Genomic DNA, 21,787 nt, shown 5'->3' with positions numbered 1-21,787 from the left:
TTTAAAGACATGCAGGTTAGGAAACTTAACTGCCCAGGTCTCCTTTGTAAGAGTTCTCAATGTCAATGGGGTTAACTGGTTAAAGTTCATAGAATCAAGTGTGATCAAACTAAAATCTAACTTACTTTGAATGTACGCCATATAACGCATACAATGCCTACTGTAGAATATACAACCCCTGGCAAAAATTATGGAATCACTGGCCTCGGAGGATGTTCATTCAGTTGTTTAATTTTGTAGAAAAAAGCAGATCACAGACATGACAAAACTAAAGTCATTTCAAATGGCAACTTTATGGCTTTAAGAAACACTATAAGAAATCCGGAAAAATAATTGTGGCAGTCAGTAACGGTTACTTTTTTAGACCAAGCAGAGGGAAAAAAAATATGGACTCTCAATTCTGAGGAATAAATTATGGAATCACCCTGTAAATTTTCATCCCCAAAACTAACACCTGCATCAAATCAGATCTGCTTGTTAGTCTGCATCTAAAAAGGAGTGATCACACCTTGGAGAGCTGTTGCACCAAGTGGACTGACATGAATCATGGCTCCAACAGGAAAGATGTCAACTGAAACAAAGGAGAGGATTATCAAACTCTTAAGAGGTTAAATCATCACGCAATGTTGCAAAAGATGTTGGTTGTTCACAGTCAGTTGTGTCTAAACTCTGGACCAAATACAAACAACATGGGAAGGTTGTTAAAGGCAAACATACTGGTAGACCAAGGAAGACATCAAAGCGTCAAGACAGAAAACTTAAAGCAATATGTCTCAAAAATCGAAAATGTACAACAAAACATGAACGAATGGGAGGAAACTGGAGTCGATGTCTGTGACCGAACTGTAAGAAACTGCCTAAAGGAAATGGGATTTACATACAGAAAAGCTAAACGAAAGCCATCATTAACACCTAAACAGAAAAAAAACAAGGTTACAATGGGCTAAGGAAAAGCAATCGTGGACTGTGGATGACTGGATGAAAGTCATATTCAGTGATGAATCTCGAATCTGCATTGGGTAAGGTGATGATGCTGGAACTTTTGTTTGGTGCCGTTCCAGTGAGATTTATAAAGATGACTGCCTGAAGAGAACATGTAAATTTCCACGGTCATTGATATGGGGCTGCATATCAGGTAAAGGCACTGGGGAGATGGCTGTCATTACATCATCAATAAATGCACAAGTTTATGTTGATATTTTGGACACTTTTCTTATCCCATCAATTGAAAGGATGTTTGGGGATGATGAAATCATTTTTCAAGATGATAATGCATCTTGCCATAGAGCAAAAACTGAAAACATTCCTTGCAAAAAGACACATAGGGTCAATGTCATTGGCCTGCAAATAGTTCAGATCTTAATCCAATTGAAAATCTTTGGTGGAAGTTGAAGAAAATGGTCCATGACAAGGCTCCGACCTGCAAAGCTGATCTGGCAACAGCAATCAGAGAAAGCTGGAGCCAGATTGATGAAGAGTACTGTTTGTCACTCATTAAGTCCATGCCTCAGAGACTGCAAGCTGTTATAAAAGCCAGAAGTGGTGCAACAAAATACTAGTGATGTGTTGGAGCGTTCTTTTGTTTTTCATGATTCCATAATTTTTTCCTAAGAATTGAGTGATTCCATATTTTTTTTCCCTCTGCTTGGTCTAAAAAAGTAACCGTTACTGACTGCCACAATTATTTTTCCTGATTTCTTATAGTGTTTCTTAAAGCCAGAAAGTTGCCATTTGAAATGACTTTAGTTTTGTGTCATGTCTGTGATCTGCTTTTTTCTACAAAATTAAACAACTGAATGAACATCCTCCGAGGCCGGTGATTCCATAATTTTTGCCAGGGGTTGTGTATATATATATATATATATACAAAACACAGACTTTGTACATGATGCATTTCTCCCCACTCCAATTTTTACGTCTTCCAATTCCTCAAGACTCCTCACTTTGTCCGAGTGAACCTGAACGCCTCACGGCGCTGATTACTTCCGGTGCGGCTGGCTGCAGCAGTTAGCTTTCTAGCTGTCGCTGACAAATGGCGGTTCTGCGCAGATATCGAACGGATTTCGTCGTCACTCCGCGGGACGAGCAAGACTCGACATGACGGCGTCCTCACGGGAGCAGCGGGTTCGACCGCTGTGTGGTTACGTGGCGCTGGCCGCCGTGTGCGCGCTTTGCTACAGTAACAGTCTGCATGGCGAGCTCGTGCACGACGACGTTTGGGCTATCGTCAACAATCCGGACGTCAGACCCGGATCGAGTCTGAAAAACATCTTCAGCAACGACTTCTGGGGCAAAAGGATGGCGGATAATACGAGTCACAAGTCCTACAGACCGCTGTGTGTCCTCAGCTTCAAGTAAGACACTCGGAGACAAGTTATCACCAAACTCGAACAGGTGCAGCTAACTTAGATCAGGTCTGTGTGACCGCGAACCATCCCAAGGTCCAGGAGGACAACAGACGGTACAAAGTTACCCGCTGGAGCCAAGTGGGGACGTCGGCGTGTCCTTGGCCAGTGGAAAAGTGGGCGTGTCCTTAGTCGAAGGGTGGCTGTGTGCGAGTCCTTGGCCGGGTTGGGGGGAGTGGTCGTATCCCTGGTCAGTGGGAAAGTGGGCGTGTCCTTTGCAAGTGAAGGGGGAAAGTGGGCGTGTCCCTGATAAATCAATCAATTTTATTTATGTAGCGCCAAATCATAACAAACAGTTGCCCCAAGGCGCTTTATATTGTAAGGCAAGGCCACACAACAACCACGTAAAAACCCCAACGGTTAAAACGACCCCCTGTGAGCAAGCACTTGGCAACAGTGGGAAGGAAAAACTCCCTTTTAACAGGAAGAAACCTCCAGCAGAACCAGGCTCAGGGAGGGGCAGTCTTCTGCTGGGACTGGTTGGGGCTGAGGGAGAGAACCAGGAAAAAGACATGCTGTGGAGGGGAGCAGAGATCGATCACTAATGATTAAATGCAGAGTGGTGCATACAGAGCAAAAAGAGAAAGAAACACTCAGTGCATCATGGGAACCCCCCAGCAGTCTACGTCTATAGCAGCATAACTAAGGGATGGTTCAGGGTCACCTGATCCAGCCCTAACTATAAGCTTTAGCAAAAAGGAAAGTTTTAAGCCTAATCTTAAAAGTAGAGAGGGTGTCTGTCTCCCTGATCTGAATTGGGAGCTGGTTCCACAGGAGAGGAGCCTGAAAGCTGAAGGCTCTGCCTCCCATTCTACTCTTACAAACCCTAGGAACTACAAGTAAGCCTGCAGTCTGAGAGCGAAGCGCTCTATTGGGGTGATATGGTACTATGAGGTCCCTAAGATAAGATGGGACCTGATTATTCAAAACCTTATAAGTAAGAAGAAGAATTTTAAATTCTATTCTAGAATTAACAGGAAGCCAATGAAGAGAGGCCAATATGGGTGAGATATGCTCTCTCCTTCTAGTCCCCGTTAGTACTCTAGCTGCAGCATTTTGAATTAACTGAAGGCTTTTCAGGGAACTTTTAGGACAACCTGATAATAATGAATTACAGTAGTCCAGCCTAGAGGAAATAAATGCATGAATTAGTTTTTCAGCATCACTCTGAGACAAGACCTTTCTAATTTTAGAGATATTGCGTAAATGCAAAAAAGCAGACCTACATATTTGTTTAATATGCGCATTGAATGACATATCCTGATCAAAAATGACTCCAAGATTTCTCACAGTATTACTAGAGGTCAGGGTAATGCCATCCAGAGTAAGGATCTGGTTAGACACCATGTTTCTAAGATTTGTTGAGCCAAGTACAATAACTTCAGTTTTATCTGAGTTTAAAAGCAGGAAATTAGAGGTCATCCATGTCTTTATGTCTGTAAGACAATCCTGCAGTTTAGCTAATTGGTGTGTGTCCTCTGGCTTCATGGATAGGTAAAGCTGGGTATCATCTGCGTAACAATGAAAATTTAAGCAATGCCGTCTAATAATACTGCCTAAGGGAAGCATGTATAAAGTGAATAAAATTGGTCCTAGCACAGAACCTTGTGGAACTCCATAATTAACCTTAGTCTGTGAAGAAGATTCCCCAAACAAATTGTAATCTATTAGACAAATATGATTCAAACCACCGCAGCGCAGTGCCTTTAATACCTATGGCATGCTCTAATCTCTGTAATAAAATTTTATGGTCAACAGTATCAAAAGCAGCACTGAGGTCTAACAGAACAAGCACCGAGATGAGTCCACTGTCTGAGGCCATAAGAAGATCATTTGTAACCTTCACTAATCCTGTTCTGTGCAAAAGTTTCGGATCCAGACAACTTTATAAGTTGACAGATCCTTGGCCAGTAAGAAAGTGGGCGTGTCCTTAGTCGAAGGGGGTGGGCAAGTCCATTGCCAGGTTAAGGGGGCGGGAGTGGGCATATTCCTGTTCAGTGGGAAAGTGGGCATGCCTTTGGGGAGTGGTAGGGGAAAAGTAGGCGTGTTCTTGACCAGGTTGGAGGAGAGTGGGTGTATCTCTGGTCATTGGAAATGTGGGCGTGTCCGCGGCCTGGTGGAAATGTGGGCGTGTCCGCGGCCTGGTGGAAACGTGGGCGTGTCCGCGGCCTGGTGGAAACGTGGGCGTGTCCATGACCTTCTCCAGCAGCTGGGGTCCTCTGCACTAAGGGACCTATGTGCTGGATCATGTCCAGCGAAACACACCACATGGATATAATGTGGTAGCTGATGTTTCCTCACAATGTCAGTTATCCTCCTCATCTGAGTTTCAGTAAGTAATCGTTCAGTTGACACAAAATCATTCCAGCAGGAGCCAAAGATCATCCACAGAGACCTGATACCAAAGACATCTGGTCGTCCTGGTTAGAGTCCAAGTCATTGGAAGCACCAGGACACTAAAAACTTGAACCTTCTTTCCCCTGTAAAGATATAAGGATCACCAGACACCTCTGACCTTTGACCTCATGTCTCCATAAGCTCTTCCCAGGCGTCTCTGGGTCTCAGAGGTTGAAGACCCAGAGACATGAATGTCAGTGTGGTTTTAAATGAACGTTTGGAGTTTTTACACGTGATGTTTCACAGAAACTTTGAAGTTCTTCCTGGAAGCTCGGTGACCTCTGGAGATCATTTGGTATCGTGTGTGTTAATAAACAGATTTTGATTAAAACATGTCTTTCTTTCCTGTCAGGTTGAACGTGCTGCTGGGCGGCATGAAGCCGTTCTATTTCCACCTGGTCAACACGTGTCTGCACTGCGCCGTAACCTGTCTGCTCCTACACACGTGTGAGTGTTGCGTGTTCACAGACCGTCGCCTGGCCTTCGTCACGGCGCTGCTCTTCTCTGTCCACCCGGTCCACACCGAGGCTGTGAGTCCACACGTGTGTTTCTGCTGCACCTCCCAAAAGAAGAACATCAGATAGTCCACAAAAGCCACTTGTGCAGGGTCACACAGAATCAGAAGAAGGTTATTGCCATTGCCAGTGAACAGGATTCACAGACTAGGAATTTGCTTCAGTACAATGGTGCAACATTAAGAAGAGATAAAATGCTAAGATAAAATATAACATAAAATATAAGATAAAAAAAAAAGAAATATGAAAGGCTGTGTGCAACAGAGAAACAGAAAAAACAGTGCAGTGGGAGGAGTGCAATTAAAAACCAAAGTACATTGTCTAAAGTGACCCGTGATAAAATGATAAAGTGACAGAGTTAAGCTTAAGGTGACTGAGTTATGAGGAGTTCATGAGTCTAACGGCAGAGGGGAAGAAACTGTTCTTATGGCGGGAGGTTGTGGTCCAGATGGACCGTAGCCTCCTGCCCAAGGGGAGTGGTTTGAATAGACCGTGTGCAGGGTGAGAAGGGTCAGCTGTGATCTGACCTGCTCGGCCCAGAGTCCTGGAGACGTGCAGGTCGTGGAGAGATGGAAGGCTACAGCCGATCACCTTCTCAGCAGAGGCCACAATGCGCTGCAGTCTGTGTCTGTCCCTGGCTGTGGCCCCGGCGTACCACACCGTGATGGAGGAGCAGAGGATGGACTCGATGATGGCCGTGTAGAACTGCACCATCAGCTGGACAGGCAGCTTGGCCTTCTTCAGCTGCCACAGGAAGTACATCCTCTGCTGGGCCTTCTTGATGAGGGAGCTGATGGTTGACTCCCACTTGAGGTCCTGGGTGATGGTGGTGCCGAGGAAGCGGTGACAGTCCACAGTGGTGATGGGGCTGTTGGTGAGGGCGAGGGAGGGCGGGGGGGCTGTGGCTTTCCTGAAGTCCACGATCATCTCCACTGTTTTCTGGACATTGAGCTCCAAGTTGTTGTTGCTGCATCAGGTCACCAGCCGGTCCACCTCCCTCCTGTAGGCAGACTCATCCCCATCCGAAATGAGTCCGATGAGGGTGGTGTCGTCCGCAAACTTGATGAGCTTTACAGAGTCGTGGCTGGAGGTGCAGCAGTTAGTGTAGAGGGAGAAGAGCAGAGGGGAAAGGACACAGCCCTGTGGAGATCCTGTGCTGAGAGCCCGAGTGTTCGAGACATTTTTTCCATCAGGAAGTCTGTGATCCACCTGCAGGTGGTGTTGGGCACGTGGAGCAGAGAAAGCTTGTCCTGGAGCAAAGCTGGAAGGATGGTGTTGAATGCAGAGCTGAAGTCCACAAACAGGATCCTAGCGTAGGTTCCTGGGGAGTCCAGGTGCTGCAGGATGGAGTGCAGGGCCAGGTTTATGGCATCATCTACAGACCTGTTGGCTCTGTAGGCAAACTGCAGGGGGTCCAGGAGGGGGTCGGTGATGGACTTCAGGTGGGATAAAACCAGGCGTTCGAAGGTCTTCATGACTACAGACGTGAGAGCCACAGGATGGTAGTCATTAAGTCCAGTGATGCGTGGTTTCTTGGGGACTGGAACTATGATTGAGGACTTGAAACAGACTGGAACATGGCATGACTCCAGGGAGGTGTTGAAGATCCCCGTGAAGACTGGGGCCAGCTCATCAGCGCAGTGTCTCAGGGTGGCAGGAGAGACACAGTCTGGGCCAGAGGCCTTACATGGATTCAGCCTTTTGAAATGTCTCCTCATGTCCTCCTCTTGGACCGAGAGGGCAACAGGGGGAGTGGGGAGGGCAGCAGTGAGAGGGGGGAGGTCCAGAGTGTTTGAATATTCAGTTGTGTGGGGGGTGGGGAGGTGTGAGTCCTTGTCTTCAAAGCGTGAATAGAAGACGTTCAGGTCGTTGGCCAGCTTCAGGTCGTCAATAGAACGAGGTGCTTTGGGCTTGTAGTTGGTGATCTCTTTCAACCCCCTCCACACAGAGGCCGAGTCGTTGGCAGAGAACCTTTGCTGCAGACGTGAACTGTACATGGATTTAGCCTTTGCCACCTCCTTACTAAATCTGTACTTTGCACCTCTATAGCTGTCTCTGTCTCCTTCTCTGAAAGCCTCCTCTTTCTGCTGACGGAGCTGCTGGAGTTTAGGTGTGAACCAGGGCTTGTCGTTGTTATATCTCAACTTGGTATGCTGAGGGATGATGCTGTCTTCACAGAAATGAATATATGACGTCACAGTGTCCGTGTAGTCATCTAGACTGTCTGTTGAAGCCTCAAACATATCCCAATCCGTGGTGGCCAAGCACGCGCGTAGCTCCTCTACAGCTTCATTGCTCCACACTTTAGATGTCCTCACAACAGGTTTAGAGAGTTTAAGTCTCTGTCTGTACGTGGGGATCAAATGGACCATCACGTGATCTGAGAGTCCCAAAGCTGCACGGGCCACCGTGCGGTAGGCGCCGCTCACTGTTGTGTAACAATGATCTAACGTGCTCCCTTCTCTGGTCGGGCATTTAACAAACTGTTTGTATTTTGGTAATTCCTGACTGAGATTCCCTTTGTTAAAATCACCGAGAATTATAACAAGAGAGTCCGGAAAGTCTCTCTCCACGCTCATAATCTGATCCGCAAGTGCGCGCTCGGCCTCGTGCACGTCCGCGCTCGGTGGAATATACACAGAGCAAAGTATGAAAAGTTAAACTCACGTGGAGAGTAGAACGGTCTGCAGTTTATGAGGAGATATTCCAGAGAGGGACAGCAGTGTTGGGAGATCACAGTCACATCGGAGCACCAGGCGTTGTTGATATAGAAGCAGAGTCCTCCACCTCTTGTTTTTCCACTAAAGAGTGCTCGGCCTCTGTCTGCGCGGAGGAGTCGGAATCCCTCTAGTTGGAGCGCGCAGTCCGGTGTCTGTGCATTTAACCATGTCTCCGTGAAGCACAGTACACAAGATGAGGAGAAATCTCTGTTCTTCTTCATCAGCAGTGCCAGCTCATCCATCTTGTTGTGGAGTGAGCAGACGTTGGAGAGAAATATCCCAGGTAGGGGCGTGCGCGTGCCCCTTCGTCTGAGGTGCACGAGAGCTCCAGCTCGTTTTCCTCTCCGCTGTCGTCTCACTTTTTTGGCCAAAAAGTGATCCAGTTCAGCTGCAGGCACTAAAAAAACTGGCGTAATGTCCGTGGGTGTTGATGATTTGATGTTTAGAAGCTCCTCGCGGGTGTAGGGACACGATGACACACGATTCACGCGCAAAAACAGATAAAACAGGGAGCACCAGAATACCAGGGCGCCTTCACGTGGCGCCATCTTGGAAGGGAAAGCTTCCCTTCCCAGGAGCCAGCAGGTGGTGCTGTACTGAGAGGAATCTATGTTAATGTTTGTATACAGTTAGTCCAGATGTTGGCGCCACCTGCAGTATGAGCAGTGATTAAAGTTTGTTTTTTATTTTAATCGTAGTGAGAATTGTGTGTCGTCTGTGTGTCTGCAGGTGTCCGGCGTCGTGGGCAGAGCTGATGTCTTAGCCTGTCTGCTGTTCTTGCTGACGTTCTTGTCCTTCGTTAGGTGAGACGACTGCGTCCACACGTGGACGAATTAAAGATGCAGCTTCATGTCTCACAGCTTTTATCTTTTACACAATGAAACAACCATCTTTCATGTTTTTATCATTTTATATGTCCATTTTGGAAATATTCTGCCACATTTATGTCTGTCTGTCTTCTCCTTGCACATTCACTGTATTAACGAAGACAAACACAGAGTCAGTGACAAAACAAAACTGTAAATGTAATTTTGTTAAACATACATACATCAACGTACATCATCGTTTTTACTTTTCAGATTTTCTTTAATTTTTGTCTTGTTGTTGAGATTTGTTTACAGGACTTAAATTTACAGCCTGAATTTTTTTTATTTTTTTTTTACGTTTTCATGCCGTTTATGTCATCGTCTTGGTTTCAGGAGTGTGGGAGTGTCCATCTCTGTGGAGTCTCTGCCCACCACAGTGTCTGTGTGGTCCCTTATTGGCTGCCTGTTGCTGGGCACCTGCGCCATGTTAGTGAAGGAGACGGGCGTGACGGTGTTCGGCGTGTGCGTGCTCTACGACGCCATGGTGTTGTGCCGAAAGCCGCTCGTCCAGTAAGCGCGCCGCTTTCTCCATCTCTGGCGGGTTAGCGGGGTGATTTACGGTGCTTCTGAGCTGCCGTCTGACCGTCATGTATCTGTCTCTTCCTCAGTCACCTGTCCAGCTCCGGAATCAAGGACCTCCTGTGTACCTGCAGCCCCTTCTTCAAGCGAGTTGTCCTCATCTTTTCCTATGTGAGTTCATGCCATAGTTCTGCACTTTCCCACGATACCCGCGACTGGTGGAGGACTTCCTGTCGGTAAGCTGAGGCGTGTCCTTCGTGTGTCTCCCAGGTGGTGATCATCATGTCTTTCAGGCTGTGGCTGATGGGAGGATCCATGCCTCTCTTTTCCGAACAGGACAACCCCGCCTCCTTCTCACCTCACCTGCTCACAAGGTCAGCGATGGAACTAAATCAGTCCAGAAAAAAAAACCTGATGTGAGAACATTCACAAACTTCTGCTGCTTCGCAGCAAGTAAATCAGAGTCGGGACTCGGGACAGAAAACAGTTGCTGTTCGGTCACCGAACATTCTGGCTCCACGAAACGCACTTCAAACACAAACTTAATTAGCGGCTTATTTCTGTCCTGATCAGGTAGAGATAAAAAATATGTAATCACTGGGTAATTTTGTCCTTCACAGGCCACCGTACATACAAAGTGCAGCTGGGCAAAAAGAAATGTGATCAGATCTGGGCTCCAGTCTCCCATGTGCCTTTTGGCAAACTGATTTTGGATAAATGGCTTTGTTTTCGGTCGCCATCCTTTCCGATCGTGGCGTCTGAGCGCTCTTCTTAAACCTGGATGATGTCATGTTTCTGTCTGACAAGGAGAAACCCGTCATTAGCTTCAGTGATGTGTAGAAATGTTTGGTGCAGTTGGCAGAAACTGTTACTCATAATAAACGCCCCAGATTTACAGATAAATACGGTTTGTGTTTTCACCATAGAATGTACAAGAAGCACTGGAAAGGTTGAAAAACTTTCCGCTTTGGGAGGAGGTGGATTTTTATGACCCCAATAACTTTCAAGGTTTTGGTCCGATTGGGCCTAATTCAGGCACGTACCTGGCAGCACACAGCCGAACCCACATACAAAATTTGGCTGAGCTGGGTCCCATAAGGAAAAAGTGTGCGTTTTTTTTCCAGACCCTAATAACTTTTCAGGTTGCAGACCAATCGGCATATGCCCTGCTCCACCCCTAGACGAACCTGTGTGCCAACTGGTGAGCAGGTCGGCCCAGCGACCACTGAGAGGCTGTCTGGAAAAACCTCGGCGTGACAGACGCACAGATGCCTGCCAGGAATTACGTATTATAAGATGTTTACAACTCCATCAGTTCCTTAATTGTGATGCTGAGATTCCGTTGAACATCTGTAGCAAAAATTCTGCCTATTTCTGGAAACTTCTGCACTGTTTAAAGATGCATTCAAGTAAAATATTGACCCCACTGGAAATGTAACCAAGTGATGTTTGTTCTTTGATTTCCTGCCTGGTAATAAAGTTGACCTTCTGACTTTCTACGGTGCTTGGTGACATTAATTGTTTGCACCTGGACCGTTTTGAACAGGGTGTATGTAAACCGTTGGCCTGTGACTGACGTGTGCTGCTGTGATCCGCTGCAGGGTTCTGACCTACTCGTACCTGCTGTCCTTTAATGCCTGGCTGCTGCTAGCGCCCGTGGTGCTGTGCTACGACTGGCAGGTGGGCAGCATTCCGCTGGTGGAGTCGCTGGCTGATGTACGGAATTTGGCCACGCTGCTGTTGGCTCTGGCAATGGTCGCTCTCTGCTGGCGCTGCGCGACCGCGCTGCAGGTTAGCCTTATGACACCTGTCAGTCTTCAGATGTTTGATTTGATGGAACAGAAACCCACTCAGGGCCTGTTCCCTGGGATCCAGAGTCTTCTCGACATCACTGGAAGCTTCCAAAGCACCTGATGGGATCCACTTTTTGATGTCTGTGTGTCCAGAATCAGAGTGGCGAGGTTTTGGTGGGACTGTTGTTCCTGATGTTTCCCTTCATCCCTGCCAGTAACCTGTTCTTCAGGGTGGGGTTTGTCGTTGCTGAGCGAGTTCTCTACATGCCGAGGTGAGCCGGTGTCTGTTGTGCTCTTTTAGACTCACTCAGCAAACGGGCACTAAAAGTGTCTTTGTTCATTGCATTGTTACATTTCAGTGATTAGTGCCTTGGAAGTGTTTGTCCCGCTAACATGTAACCCCTAGCCTGTGGTCGTCCACCGGAGACAGGTGACCTATTTGTGAATTTCTCCTCACATAGGCAGAATCATGGTTTTCTACGATTTTATTCCCAGTTTTTTCCAAGCGATAATCTCAGACAACTGATGTTAAGAAAGAGATCATCTCTGACAAATATGAGGTTATGCAAAAGATAATCTCTGACAAATCATCTTTTGTCCAAGAGATAATCTCTGACAAATCAGAGGTTATTCAAGAGATCATCTGTGAAAAATCAGAGGCTATCCAGGAAATGATATCTGACAGATCTGATGTTAAGAAAGAGATCATCTCTGGCAAATAAGAGGTTATCCAGAAAATAATCTGACAAATCATCTTTTCTCCATGAGATAATCTCTGAAAAATCAGAGATTATCCAAGAGGTAATCTCAGATAAATCTGATGTTAGGAAAGAGAAAATCTGTGACAAATCAGAGGTTATCCCAGAGATGATCTCTGACAAATCATAGGCTATCCAAGAGGTGATATCTGACAAATCTGATATTAAGAAAGAGATGATCTCTGACAAATCAGAGTTTATCCAAGAGATCATTTCTGAAAAATCAGTCTATCCAAGAGATATCTGACAAATCTGATGTTAAGAAAGAGATGATCTCTGACAAATCAGAGTTTATCAAAAAAATAATCTCTAACAAATATGAGGTTATGCAAGAGATACTCTCTGACAAATTATGTTTTGTCTCAGAGATCATTTCTGAAAAATAAGATAATATAGCACATCTGAGGTTAGCCCAGATCTGACAAATCAGGTTTTCCAGGTGATTATCTCTGAAAAATCTGAGGTTATCCAGGAGAGTCTCTGACATATCGGATTTTATCCACTGGTTTGGTTGGTGACTTGACACTTATGAGTACTTCATGATGGCTCCACTGGATAAAGGTTCTGTTGAACTAAACCACTTATGGCCCACTTTGGGTCAGAACATTCTGACCTCTGGTTCTGTTGGAAATGGGTCCAATCAACTGTAATCAACACTAAATGCTGACGGGGGGAAAAAAATATGTCAATTTGACACCAGAATTGTGCTTCACATCTACGGGTGAATTGAAAAGAAATGAATTGTTGGTTGTTCTGGTTTCACCGCTTAAATTCTTTTTCTCTCTCCTCCTTCCTTCACTTTGATCAGTCCTTATTTATATCTTCACATGCTTCTTTTTTGTTCTCCTGTTCAGTCTTCCTTCCCTCCCCTCATGATGCTCATTGTATTTCCACCTCTGCTGCCTTCTTTTTAAACTCGTCAGTCGTGTCCTGCTTTGTAACCCTCCTCCTCCTGCCGTTTGTAACTCTTTGGGTTTTCTTGTTTCTCCTCTGTACCTTGGCCTGAAGTATGGGTTACTGCATCCTGGTGGCCCATGGTTTGGGTCGACTGGGCTCGGCGCTGGGTCGCTGGGGGGCCACAGTTCTCAGTGTGTCCATGCTGTTGGTTCTGCTGCTCTTCTCCTGGAAGACGGTCCAACAGAACCAAGTCTGGCTGTCCAGGGAAGCACTTTTTCGGTAAAGCACAGAGACACATATCAACTCTGTTCTCATATTTCGTCTTTACTTCTATGATGATGACTTCTGCAGCTTTATTAATCCCAAGAAGAGCAATTTACAACCATAAATCAGAAAAGGCAGGAAGATATGGAAATACAAATTGGGGGGAGCAGTGTTTTTTTTTTTTTATTTACTTTGACCTTTATTTCACTGCAGACAGCTTCCTTTCATTTGTTAATATACACCCATTCCTGCATTTAAGGCCTGCAACACATTCCATAAGCATTTGGCTGGACCAATGAATTAGGGCGAGTTGAAATGAATAATATTTCAAACAGGTGATTGTCTGAGGAGCAAAGATGTGCAGAGGATCTCCAGTGTGTCAACAAATGTGAGAAAATTATGGAAATATTTAAAATGTTTTTGGAAGAAAGATTGTAAGGGATTTGGATTTTGTTTTCCTCTGCAGTGCGTAATATCATTAAACAATTCAAGGAATCTGAAGGAATTTCATTGCGTAAAGGGCAAGTGTGCAAGCCAAAGATGAACACCTGTGATCTCCAATCCCTCAGAAAGCACTGCATCAAGAACCGTCATTCATCAATAGCTGATATAACCACATGGGCAAGAGGTTATTTTAGGAAGCGCTACAGTGTGGAATTCACAAATGCCACTTAAAAGTGTACTGTGCATAAAATAAGCTTTAGGTTAACCTTTTCTAGAAGCAGCATTGACTTCTCTGAATGTGGAGGCATCTGAGTTGGACCGCCACACAGGAGAAATGTGTTTTGTGGTCAGATGATGAATCAGTATTCCAGGTTTTTGCTGGAAGAAAGACATGCCGTGTGTTTCGGACAGAAGACAAAAAGGACCAGCTAGACGGTTATCAGCAACAAGTCCAAAAGCAAACCGGAGGGTTGAATCAGTTTAGTTGCCAGCCTTGAACTGGTTGTACCAGTTTCTATATAGCAGTCAGGGTGACCGAGCTGACACGTGGTGCAATTGTTTATTTATTTTTTACCCTATAGACCTCTTTTTCGGAGGTTTGTTGTCTCGTGTCTGCAGTCCATTCCCCATCTTTAAATTGAGCCGTCGCCACGTCTCCTTCTCTTTTCAGCTCTGGTATTCAAAGTCTTCCTCACAACGCCAAAGTCCACTACAACTTCGCCAACTTCCTGAAAGACATCGGTAGGGACCCGGAGGCCATTCACCACTACAACAATGCCCTCAGGTCTGCCTCCTGTCAATCCTGTTCATACTTTTCTAATCCAGTTAAAACAATAAATAAATGAACATTGACCATCACAGCATCTGGATTAAAGTCTAGAGTGGCACTGCAGATTGTCATCGTGAGGTTTCTGCCAAAACGTGATGGACTTTGTTTGATTCTTGTCTTTCAGACTATACCCTCGACACGCCAGTGCCTTGAACAATCTGGGAACTCTAACACACGACCCGGATGAGGCCGAACGCTACTACAGGAAAGCTCTGGACACCAACCCTCAGCACAACCGAGCTCTCTTCAACCTAGGGAACCTTCTCAAGTAAGTTGGACAGGTTTTTGTCTGAGATTCAAGTGGCTAACCTGTAACAAAACTACAACATGTCTAATCCGCAGCCCAAAGCTAATCCTGTTCCTTCCAGAAAACACTAAAAATCAATGATTACCTCTTCAGGACAAACTTTTCCCCCACAGAAGACCTGACACTACAAACAGGTTTTTGTCTCACAGCATGAATAAATACCAGCACACTGTGTAATACCATGACCACGAAGGTTCTCTGTCAACCTGGTAGACGAGATCAAGAACTTTACTTGGAAGCATCTGGACGTCCAGACATTTACCCCATTCCAAACTCCAGAAGATGTCTCTCAAGCTCTTGATTTAGCTGGATTGCAGAAGTAACCAGGCTTTCAGAGGTCACCCCTCAGCTACGAGCGCCCAGTGTGAGATCCAGTTTGACTGACTTTAAGGTTCACTCCAAATATGAAACAGGTCGTTTCTTATAACTCTGATTCTTTTCAAAAGTTAAATTTACTCTCTGTGACAGCAGCAAACAGTTTCATCTTCCTGAGTGTAATAACTGACGTCTTTCTGGCACAGCAGCTCTGATTCTCAGCCATTTAAAATCATAATACACGTTATGAGGCATTCATTCCTTCTGTATCATCTTTGGATCACATGGCCTGAAGGTCAAAGATCACATCACTCAAAAACTCATATTTCTGATAGTATGATAATTAAAAAATGAGACATGATTAATAGTGTAACAGTTCTGTGCTTTTGTCCAGGTCTCAGGGTAAAGACAAAGAGGCCGAGGCTCTGTTGAAGGACTCCATCGTCTTTGGTCCTGTACTTCGCCGATGCCTACTCCAGCCTGGCATCGATGTACGCTGAACAGGTCAAAATCTACATTTACCAGCTTTTAATAATGACCTAAGTTTGATGGCTGATCTGCGTGCACCCTGGACTCTTTGTGACCCGGATCCAGTTCAGTTCCTTTTTAATCCTGTTTGATTCTCCCGCAGAAACGTTTTGCTGAAGCCAGTGAAGTGTATCTGAAAGGTATCGAGAACTGTCCCGAGAGCTCCGACCTGCATAATAACTACGGAGTCTTTCTGGTGGATACAGGTGAGACCAGTCCACTGTTCCTGTAGAACTCGCGGGGCTGATGGGTAAACCGCTGCCTCGCTATCAACATGATTTTAATTAAAGGGTCGTGCTGGGTTTCACTCCTTTAGTGTCTTATCTCAGACTCGTATATGATGAACTGGAACATAAAACGTCAGTTCTGGAGAACACGATACCATGAATCAGTGTTTCAGCATCTGTCAGAGATGGAATAGATCTGATCACTGAAAAATGGGCCATCCTAACAACCTCATTAATATGCAAATCAAAAGGCCATGTTGGATCACACATTTGTAGTTCTATAAACTTCACACAGAAATGAACTGATCTTCGGAAAAGAGGACAAACTGCTGCATCACAGCGGAATTCAAATTATCTACAGTTGTACTGTCAGGCGTTGCTTCCTTCTTTCACATTTCTGTCTTTTATTTCTTATTCTTTCATTCCTTCTGGCTTTTTCTTATCCTTTTTTTGCTTCCATCGTTTCTTTTTTTCTTCTTTTTGTCGTCTTTCCTCCTGCAGGAAGAGGCGAGCTGGCTGCTGCTCACTACCACCAAGCTATTAGACTCAAACCAGCTCACTATGTTGCCATGGTGAACCTGGGCCGCCTCCTCCGCTCCTCCAATGAGAACAAAGAGGCGGAGTCCTGGTACAAGAGGTGAGAAAACAATCCAGGATCCAGGTTACGGTGACATCAGTAAACAAACAAATACCAGGATTTTCTGAAGGATTTATTGAGCTTAAACTGAATAAGTGTTTTTAAAACTTGAGGTATGAAATTATTACGTTTCAAATTAGCCTTCATTGTTTTGTTTTGTTTTTTTCAAATAGCCAACACACAGACGCTTATCCAGATGTCGCACACTCGACAAAAAGTATGGACCTGGTTTAATGTTGACCTTTAACCTTTGCCTGTAGGGCACTGCAGGTGACAAGGAAGGTAGAGATCCTGACGCCACTGGGGGCGCTATATTATAACACGGGTCGCTACGAAGAGGCCCTGCAGGTGTACAGAGAGGCCTCGACCTTGCAGCCCAACAGCACAGACATCTGGCTGGCTTTGGTGAGAACATACACACACACACCGCAGCGCTGGTTTGACTGCAGTAAAACACTCGTCAGCTCATCGCTGACCTTTGACCTCACAGACTGTGGCCTTTGGCTTCAGTTGGTCCTTCTGTGATTCATCATCATAAAACAAACAAGAAACAGGAACCAGATCTTTGTGTGACCTTTGACCCTGTCATGATATATGTTCTAATCTGTCCTGGACTCGTACGTCAGGTCTTTAAATGTTTGGGTGTTCCTCAAGCTGGGGTCTTCTACTAGGGGTCTAGGGGTTTCTGGGACTTCGAGGGTTCTGGGCACTATCTTAAAGGTTCCTAGGACCACACCCTCTTATACAGAGACCTCTGAGGTTGTGCCTGGAATCTGTTGGAGCCAGTCTTCCAGTTTGGGCTTCTAATGCTCCTATGACCTCTCGGACCACATTGAACATTACTTTTCCTCAACTTCTCCGGTTGTTACTTCAATCCCTGGGACTTGATCTTCTTCTGCTCCTTCTTGCTGATGTTGCTGTTGTTGTGGTAAACACCTGCCTCCATGGATCCAGTGCTTGTGGAGCCATGATCAGGGACATCAGACACTTGGCTGCTTATTTATTTATTTATCTATCTTTTTGTCTGTCTCTGTCTCTCAGGCTCAGGTTTTGGTGATGGCAGGTCACACTAATGATGCCGAGGTCATGACCCTGGACATTATATCCAGAGAAGATGGATGTATTGAATGTTACAGACTCCTTTCTGCAATTTACAGCAAACGTGGCGACCACTCACAGGTACGTGTCGGACTCCTCTTTATTTGGACATTTACACTTTTAGTTTCTGGGGGCATGATAGGTGGAACCAGAGGACGCTTTCAAAGGATTTAAATGAGGGTGTTCTGGACTTTTCCAGGCTCTGGATGCTCTGGACCGAGCCCTACAGCTGAATCCCGGTGATGTGTCTGTGAGAGCAGAACTCTATTTCTCCAAAGGAAACCAGCTGAGAGAGATGAACCAGTTGGACCAGGCCTTCCAGGTTCTGTCCTTCCTTCACTGATGTAGGACTTGTTGTATTTCTGATGTCAGCACATTTCTTTGAGTTGGAGAGAATTAAGGTTAAAAAAAAATTGTCATTTTTGTGCAGATTATTTTCAAGCACTTCACCAGAAACAAGCAGCTGTGGAAAGTGTTTGCAAGAAAAGACCCTTAAATTTGCTTGAAAACTTTATTTTTGTCTGGATGTGGCGTGAAATAAGTCGCTATACACGAGATATGTAGATCCAGACTTTACCCAACCCATGAACAAACACATCAGTGATGGTCCCAAAGAAGAACTCCATCAGTGCTTTTTATTCAAGGAAGAAACCTCAAGCAGACCAGACTCATGACCATACAAGGACGTCTGAAGGAGAAGCTCAAAGTACTTTACAATCACAGTGATTTTACACACACACACACACTAATGTCAGGGTGCTGCCGTGCAAGGCACTCAACTGCACACCGGGAGCAACATGGGCATTAAAGACTTTGCCCAAGAGTCTTTAGTAGCTTTCAAGACTGACAGGGATTTGATCTGTGGATACTCTTGTCTCAAGACCACCACTTCATACTTTAGACTGCTATTGGCTTTGTAACAAGATAAAACAAACAAAAACAACATATACTATACAAGTCTTCCTGCAAGATTCAGTCACTCAGCAGACCAGGTCCTTGGGTCTGAGGTTCCTATATAGTCTGACTCCCCTTGGACAGGACACCAGTCCATCACATGTTAGATCCTGAGCCAAGACCAGTACAGCTGGGAGGACCGGGATGATGTGGAGGAAGTGTTTTGTCCAAAAACACAGACAAGTTACAGCGGGATTTGAACCCCAGTCATTTGGGTGTCTAGTCCAGCACTTCTTCTACTGATCTACCTTGTCACACACATTCGGCTCCAGCATCAGATGTCAAATTAAATGGACGTTGCAAAGTTATCTGTAACAGCTCTGAAGAACTTTGATCCTTCAGATGGCTTCATGTTCCATGAAGTAATGCATTTTATTTGAATGCTGAAGAGTCTTGAACTGTTTTTGGTTTGGCTAATGGGTTGACAGAATGTTGTCCTTCTTCTTCTTCTCGCCCTCTAGAATTATAAACTCGTTGTGGAACTGAAACCTGACCAGTCTCAGGCCTGGATGAACATGGGAGGGATTCAACACATCAGGGTACAGTTTACATCCAAAAGTCACAACACTGGGTTCGAACCGCTGCAAGTGCAGTTTTGATGAAAGTGTTTTTCTGACTGTGTTTGAAGGGTGACTATGCTGCAGCCAGGATGTACTATCAGAGAGCTCTGCTGCTCAGTCCAGGCTCCAGACTGCTGAAGGAGAACCTTGCCAAGCTGGACCGCCTGGAGAGGAGACCTGCAGAAGAGGTCTAGACCCCTGTGGACCAAAGACAGCAGTGGGCGAGGCACTTCCCAGCCCGCTGGAGCCTCGCCACACCGTCAGACAGATGACCAAAGTGGACCAGTGTGAGAGCAGAATGTCAGGACTGCTGGTGTCGGGGGGATCATTGTCTCGACCTAGAGTGTGAACTTTTATTTATTTTTGTCTGACATTGCACAGTGGACGTTTGTGTGAAACGTCATCACTCGATTGAATGTCCTGCTTTAGTGCATCAAAAGTACAAGAAGCTACAAACTGTGAGAAGATTCATGAAGACTGCTTCAGTTGACATGAAGTGTAAAAACAGATTCAGTCTGTGTTCACGTTGTGCTCGAAAAGTTCATGCCCATTACTGACGCTGATGACATCATGGGTGATGGTGATGGTGTGTGCAGGTGTAGGAGTCCAGATATATTTGGACACTGACAGGTTTAAGTTTTAGCTGTTTGCAGCAGCGTGTTAAACCATGAAGAAGCTTCAGTTGCCAAAGTGTCTTTTGACAAAAAAAAAAAAAGTTATTTTTTAAACAAAGTGTTTGTGTTCTGCACTAAAATGAAGTTGTGACTGGAGAAGCAGCAGCAGTCTCTCCAGTCACAGCCACTACAGCTGTGACTCCTTCAGCGTCATCTTGGTGGCTTTTCCCACTCGCCTCCTTGATGCACGCTCACTCAGTTTTTGAAGACGACCTGCTGGCGGCCCCACCTTGCCCTCTGAGGTAAGTAGGGCCGATCCGCATCCATTAAAGTGAAGATGGTCACATGTATCATATGATCCAAGTCTGTCAAATAAAGTGACTTCAGTCAACAGTTTTCTGAATCAGCTGTTTCACAACAGCTCAAAGCAGCTGGTCCAACAGAACCGTACACTCAACCATCTGGACTGTTCTGTCTCAGCACCAACCATTTTTACCACTAAGCCCAGTGCTGCTCCCTACCGCCCCCTACTGACCACTCACAACACGAGTCCTTAATTACTGGAATTACAGTAATTGACTAACTGCAGTACTGTCACTATAACTGCAGAAATAATACTGCTGCCATTAATGACTTTAGTTAGTAATTAATTATTCTGTAGCTTCAGTAAAAAATGTTTACTGCAGTAATTGTCTGTATAACTGCCGTAGCTAATGCCTGTTACATAGTAATTAATGACTATAACTGCAGTAATAAATGTCCATAACAGTAATTGACTATAGCTGCAGTAATAAAAGTTCCTTATTGCAATAATTATTTTTAACTGTTGTAATCAATGTCTCTATAACAGTAGTTAATGACTAACTGCAGTAATAAATGTCTTTATAACATTGTAAATGTCTATTATAGTAATTATTGACTAACTGCTGTAATAAATGTATATGACTGCCGTACTTAAAGGTATAGTGCCACTGTTTTTTTTTTTAAGATTTAAGTCGTAAAAAGAATAGTCTTTGGCACCGCTATAATTTTATTCTTTATCATTTAGTTAAGGGATTCATAATACGATATTGCCAATATGATCAAAATTCATGCTCTCTGGAAACAATTTAGAATTTCAACCCCTGAGGGAGAGAAATTCAAGGGATCATATGCTATGACCAACATTTGGTAGATTTGGAAGTAATTTACAAGAAAGCTTATGGATGTTAGTGTAAGATACATCACAAGTATTCTCAAAAAATCACACGTGTTCACACTTCCTCCTGTAGTTTGACTGCATGACAGCAATGAAGGAGAAGACAATATCCACTATGAAATTTTCCTGCAGATAAATATGTGCACTTCATTAAAATGAGTTGTATTTTTGCAACATGTTGCAAAAATAAAGCTAAATTATAATGTTTGGATTTTGGTAGAAACTAAATTTTCTCAGTTTTGTGAAAGTTAAAAGGCCCTACAACTTTAATGTACCTATAACACAGTAACTAATGTTGCTATAACTGCAGTAGTTAATTATTCGATAGTAACAAATGTCTCTTAATGCAGTAATTGTCAATCAATCAATTTTTTTATATAGCGCCAAATCACAACAAACAGTTGCCCCAAGGCGCTTTATATTGTAAGGCAAGGCCATACCATAATTATGTAAAACCCCAACGGTCAAAACGACCCCCTGTGAGCAAGCACTTGGCTACAGTGGGAAGGAAAAACTCCCTTTTAACAGGAAGAAACCTCCAGCAGAACCAGGCTCAGGGAGGGGCAATCTTCTGCTGGGACTGGTTGGGGCTGAGGGAGAGAACCAGGAAAAAGACATGCTGTGGAGGGGAGCAGAGATCGATCACTAATGATTAAATGCAGAGTGGTGCATACAGAGCAAAAAGAGAAAGAAACACTCAGTGCATCATGGGAACCCCCCAGCAGTCTACGTCTATAGCAGCATAACTAAGGGATGGTTCAGGGTCACCTGATCCAGCCCTAACTATAAGCTTTAGCAAAAAGGAAAGTTTTAAGCCTAATCTTAAAAGTAGAGAGGGTGTTTGTCTCCCTGATCTGAATTGGGAGCTGGTTCCACGGGAGAGGAGCCTGAAAGCTGAAGGCTCTGCCTCCCATTCTACTCTTACAAACCCTAGGAACTACA

The 21,787-nt window shown here is 44.8% G+C and overlaps 1 protein-coding gene across 1 annotated transcript; it reads left to right on the top strand.

The window, feature by feature from the left end:
* Positions 1 to 1,984: 1,984 nt before the first annotated feature.
* On the top strand, positions 1,985 to 20,610 carry tmtc1 (transmembrane O-mannosyltransferase targeting cadherins 1). Its single transcript, XM_034163482.1, is given in 20 exon segments — positions 1,985 to 2,354; positions 5,155 to 5,332; positions 8,767 to 8,840; positions 9,237 to 9,413; positions 9,512 to 9,593; positions 9,693 to 9,796; positions 11,024 to 11,213; positions 11,369 to 11,487; positions 12,982 to 13,149; positions 14,249 to 14,362; positions 14,532 to 14,675; positions 15,424 to 15,484; positions 15,486 to 15,533; positions 15,661 to 15,763; positions 16,286 to 16,421; positions 16,682 to 16,826; positions 17,463 to 17,600; positions 17,719 to 17,841; positions 18,935 to 19,012; positions 19,102 to 20,610. Coding segments are annotated over 20 exon segments (2,565 nt in total). The 5' UTR covers positions 1,985 to 2,097; the 3' UTR covers positions 19,228 to 20,610.
* Positions 20,611 to 21,787: the final 1,177 nt, after the last annotated feature.

The sequence above is a fragment of the Thalassophryne amazonica genome, chromosome 22 (assembly GCF_902500255.1).
Source record: "Thalassophryne amazonica chromosome 22, fThaAma1.1, whole genome shotgun sequence".
Taxonomy (NCBI): domain Eukaryota; kingdom Metazoa; phylum Chordata; class Actinopteri; order Batrachoidiformes; family Batrachoididae; genus Thalassophryne; species Thalassophryne amazonica.
The sequence above is the reverse complement of the archived record's forward strand: the minus strand, read 5'-3'. Positions and strand labels throughout refer to the sequence as shown.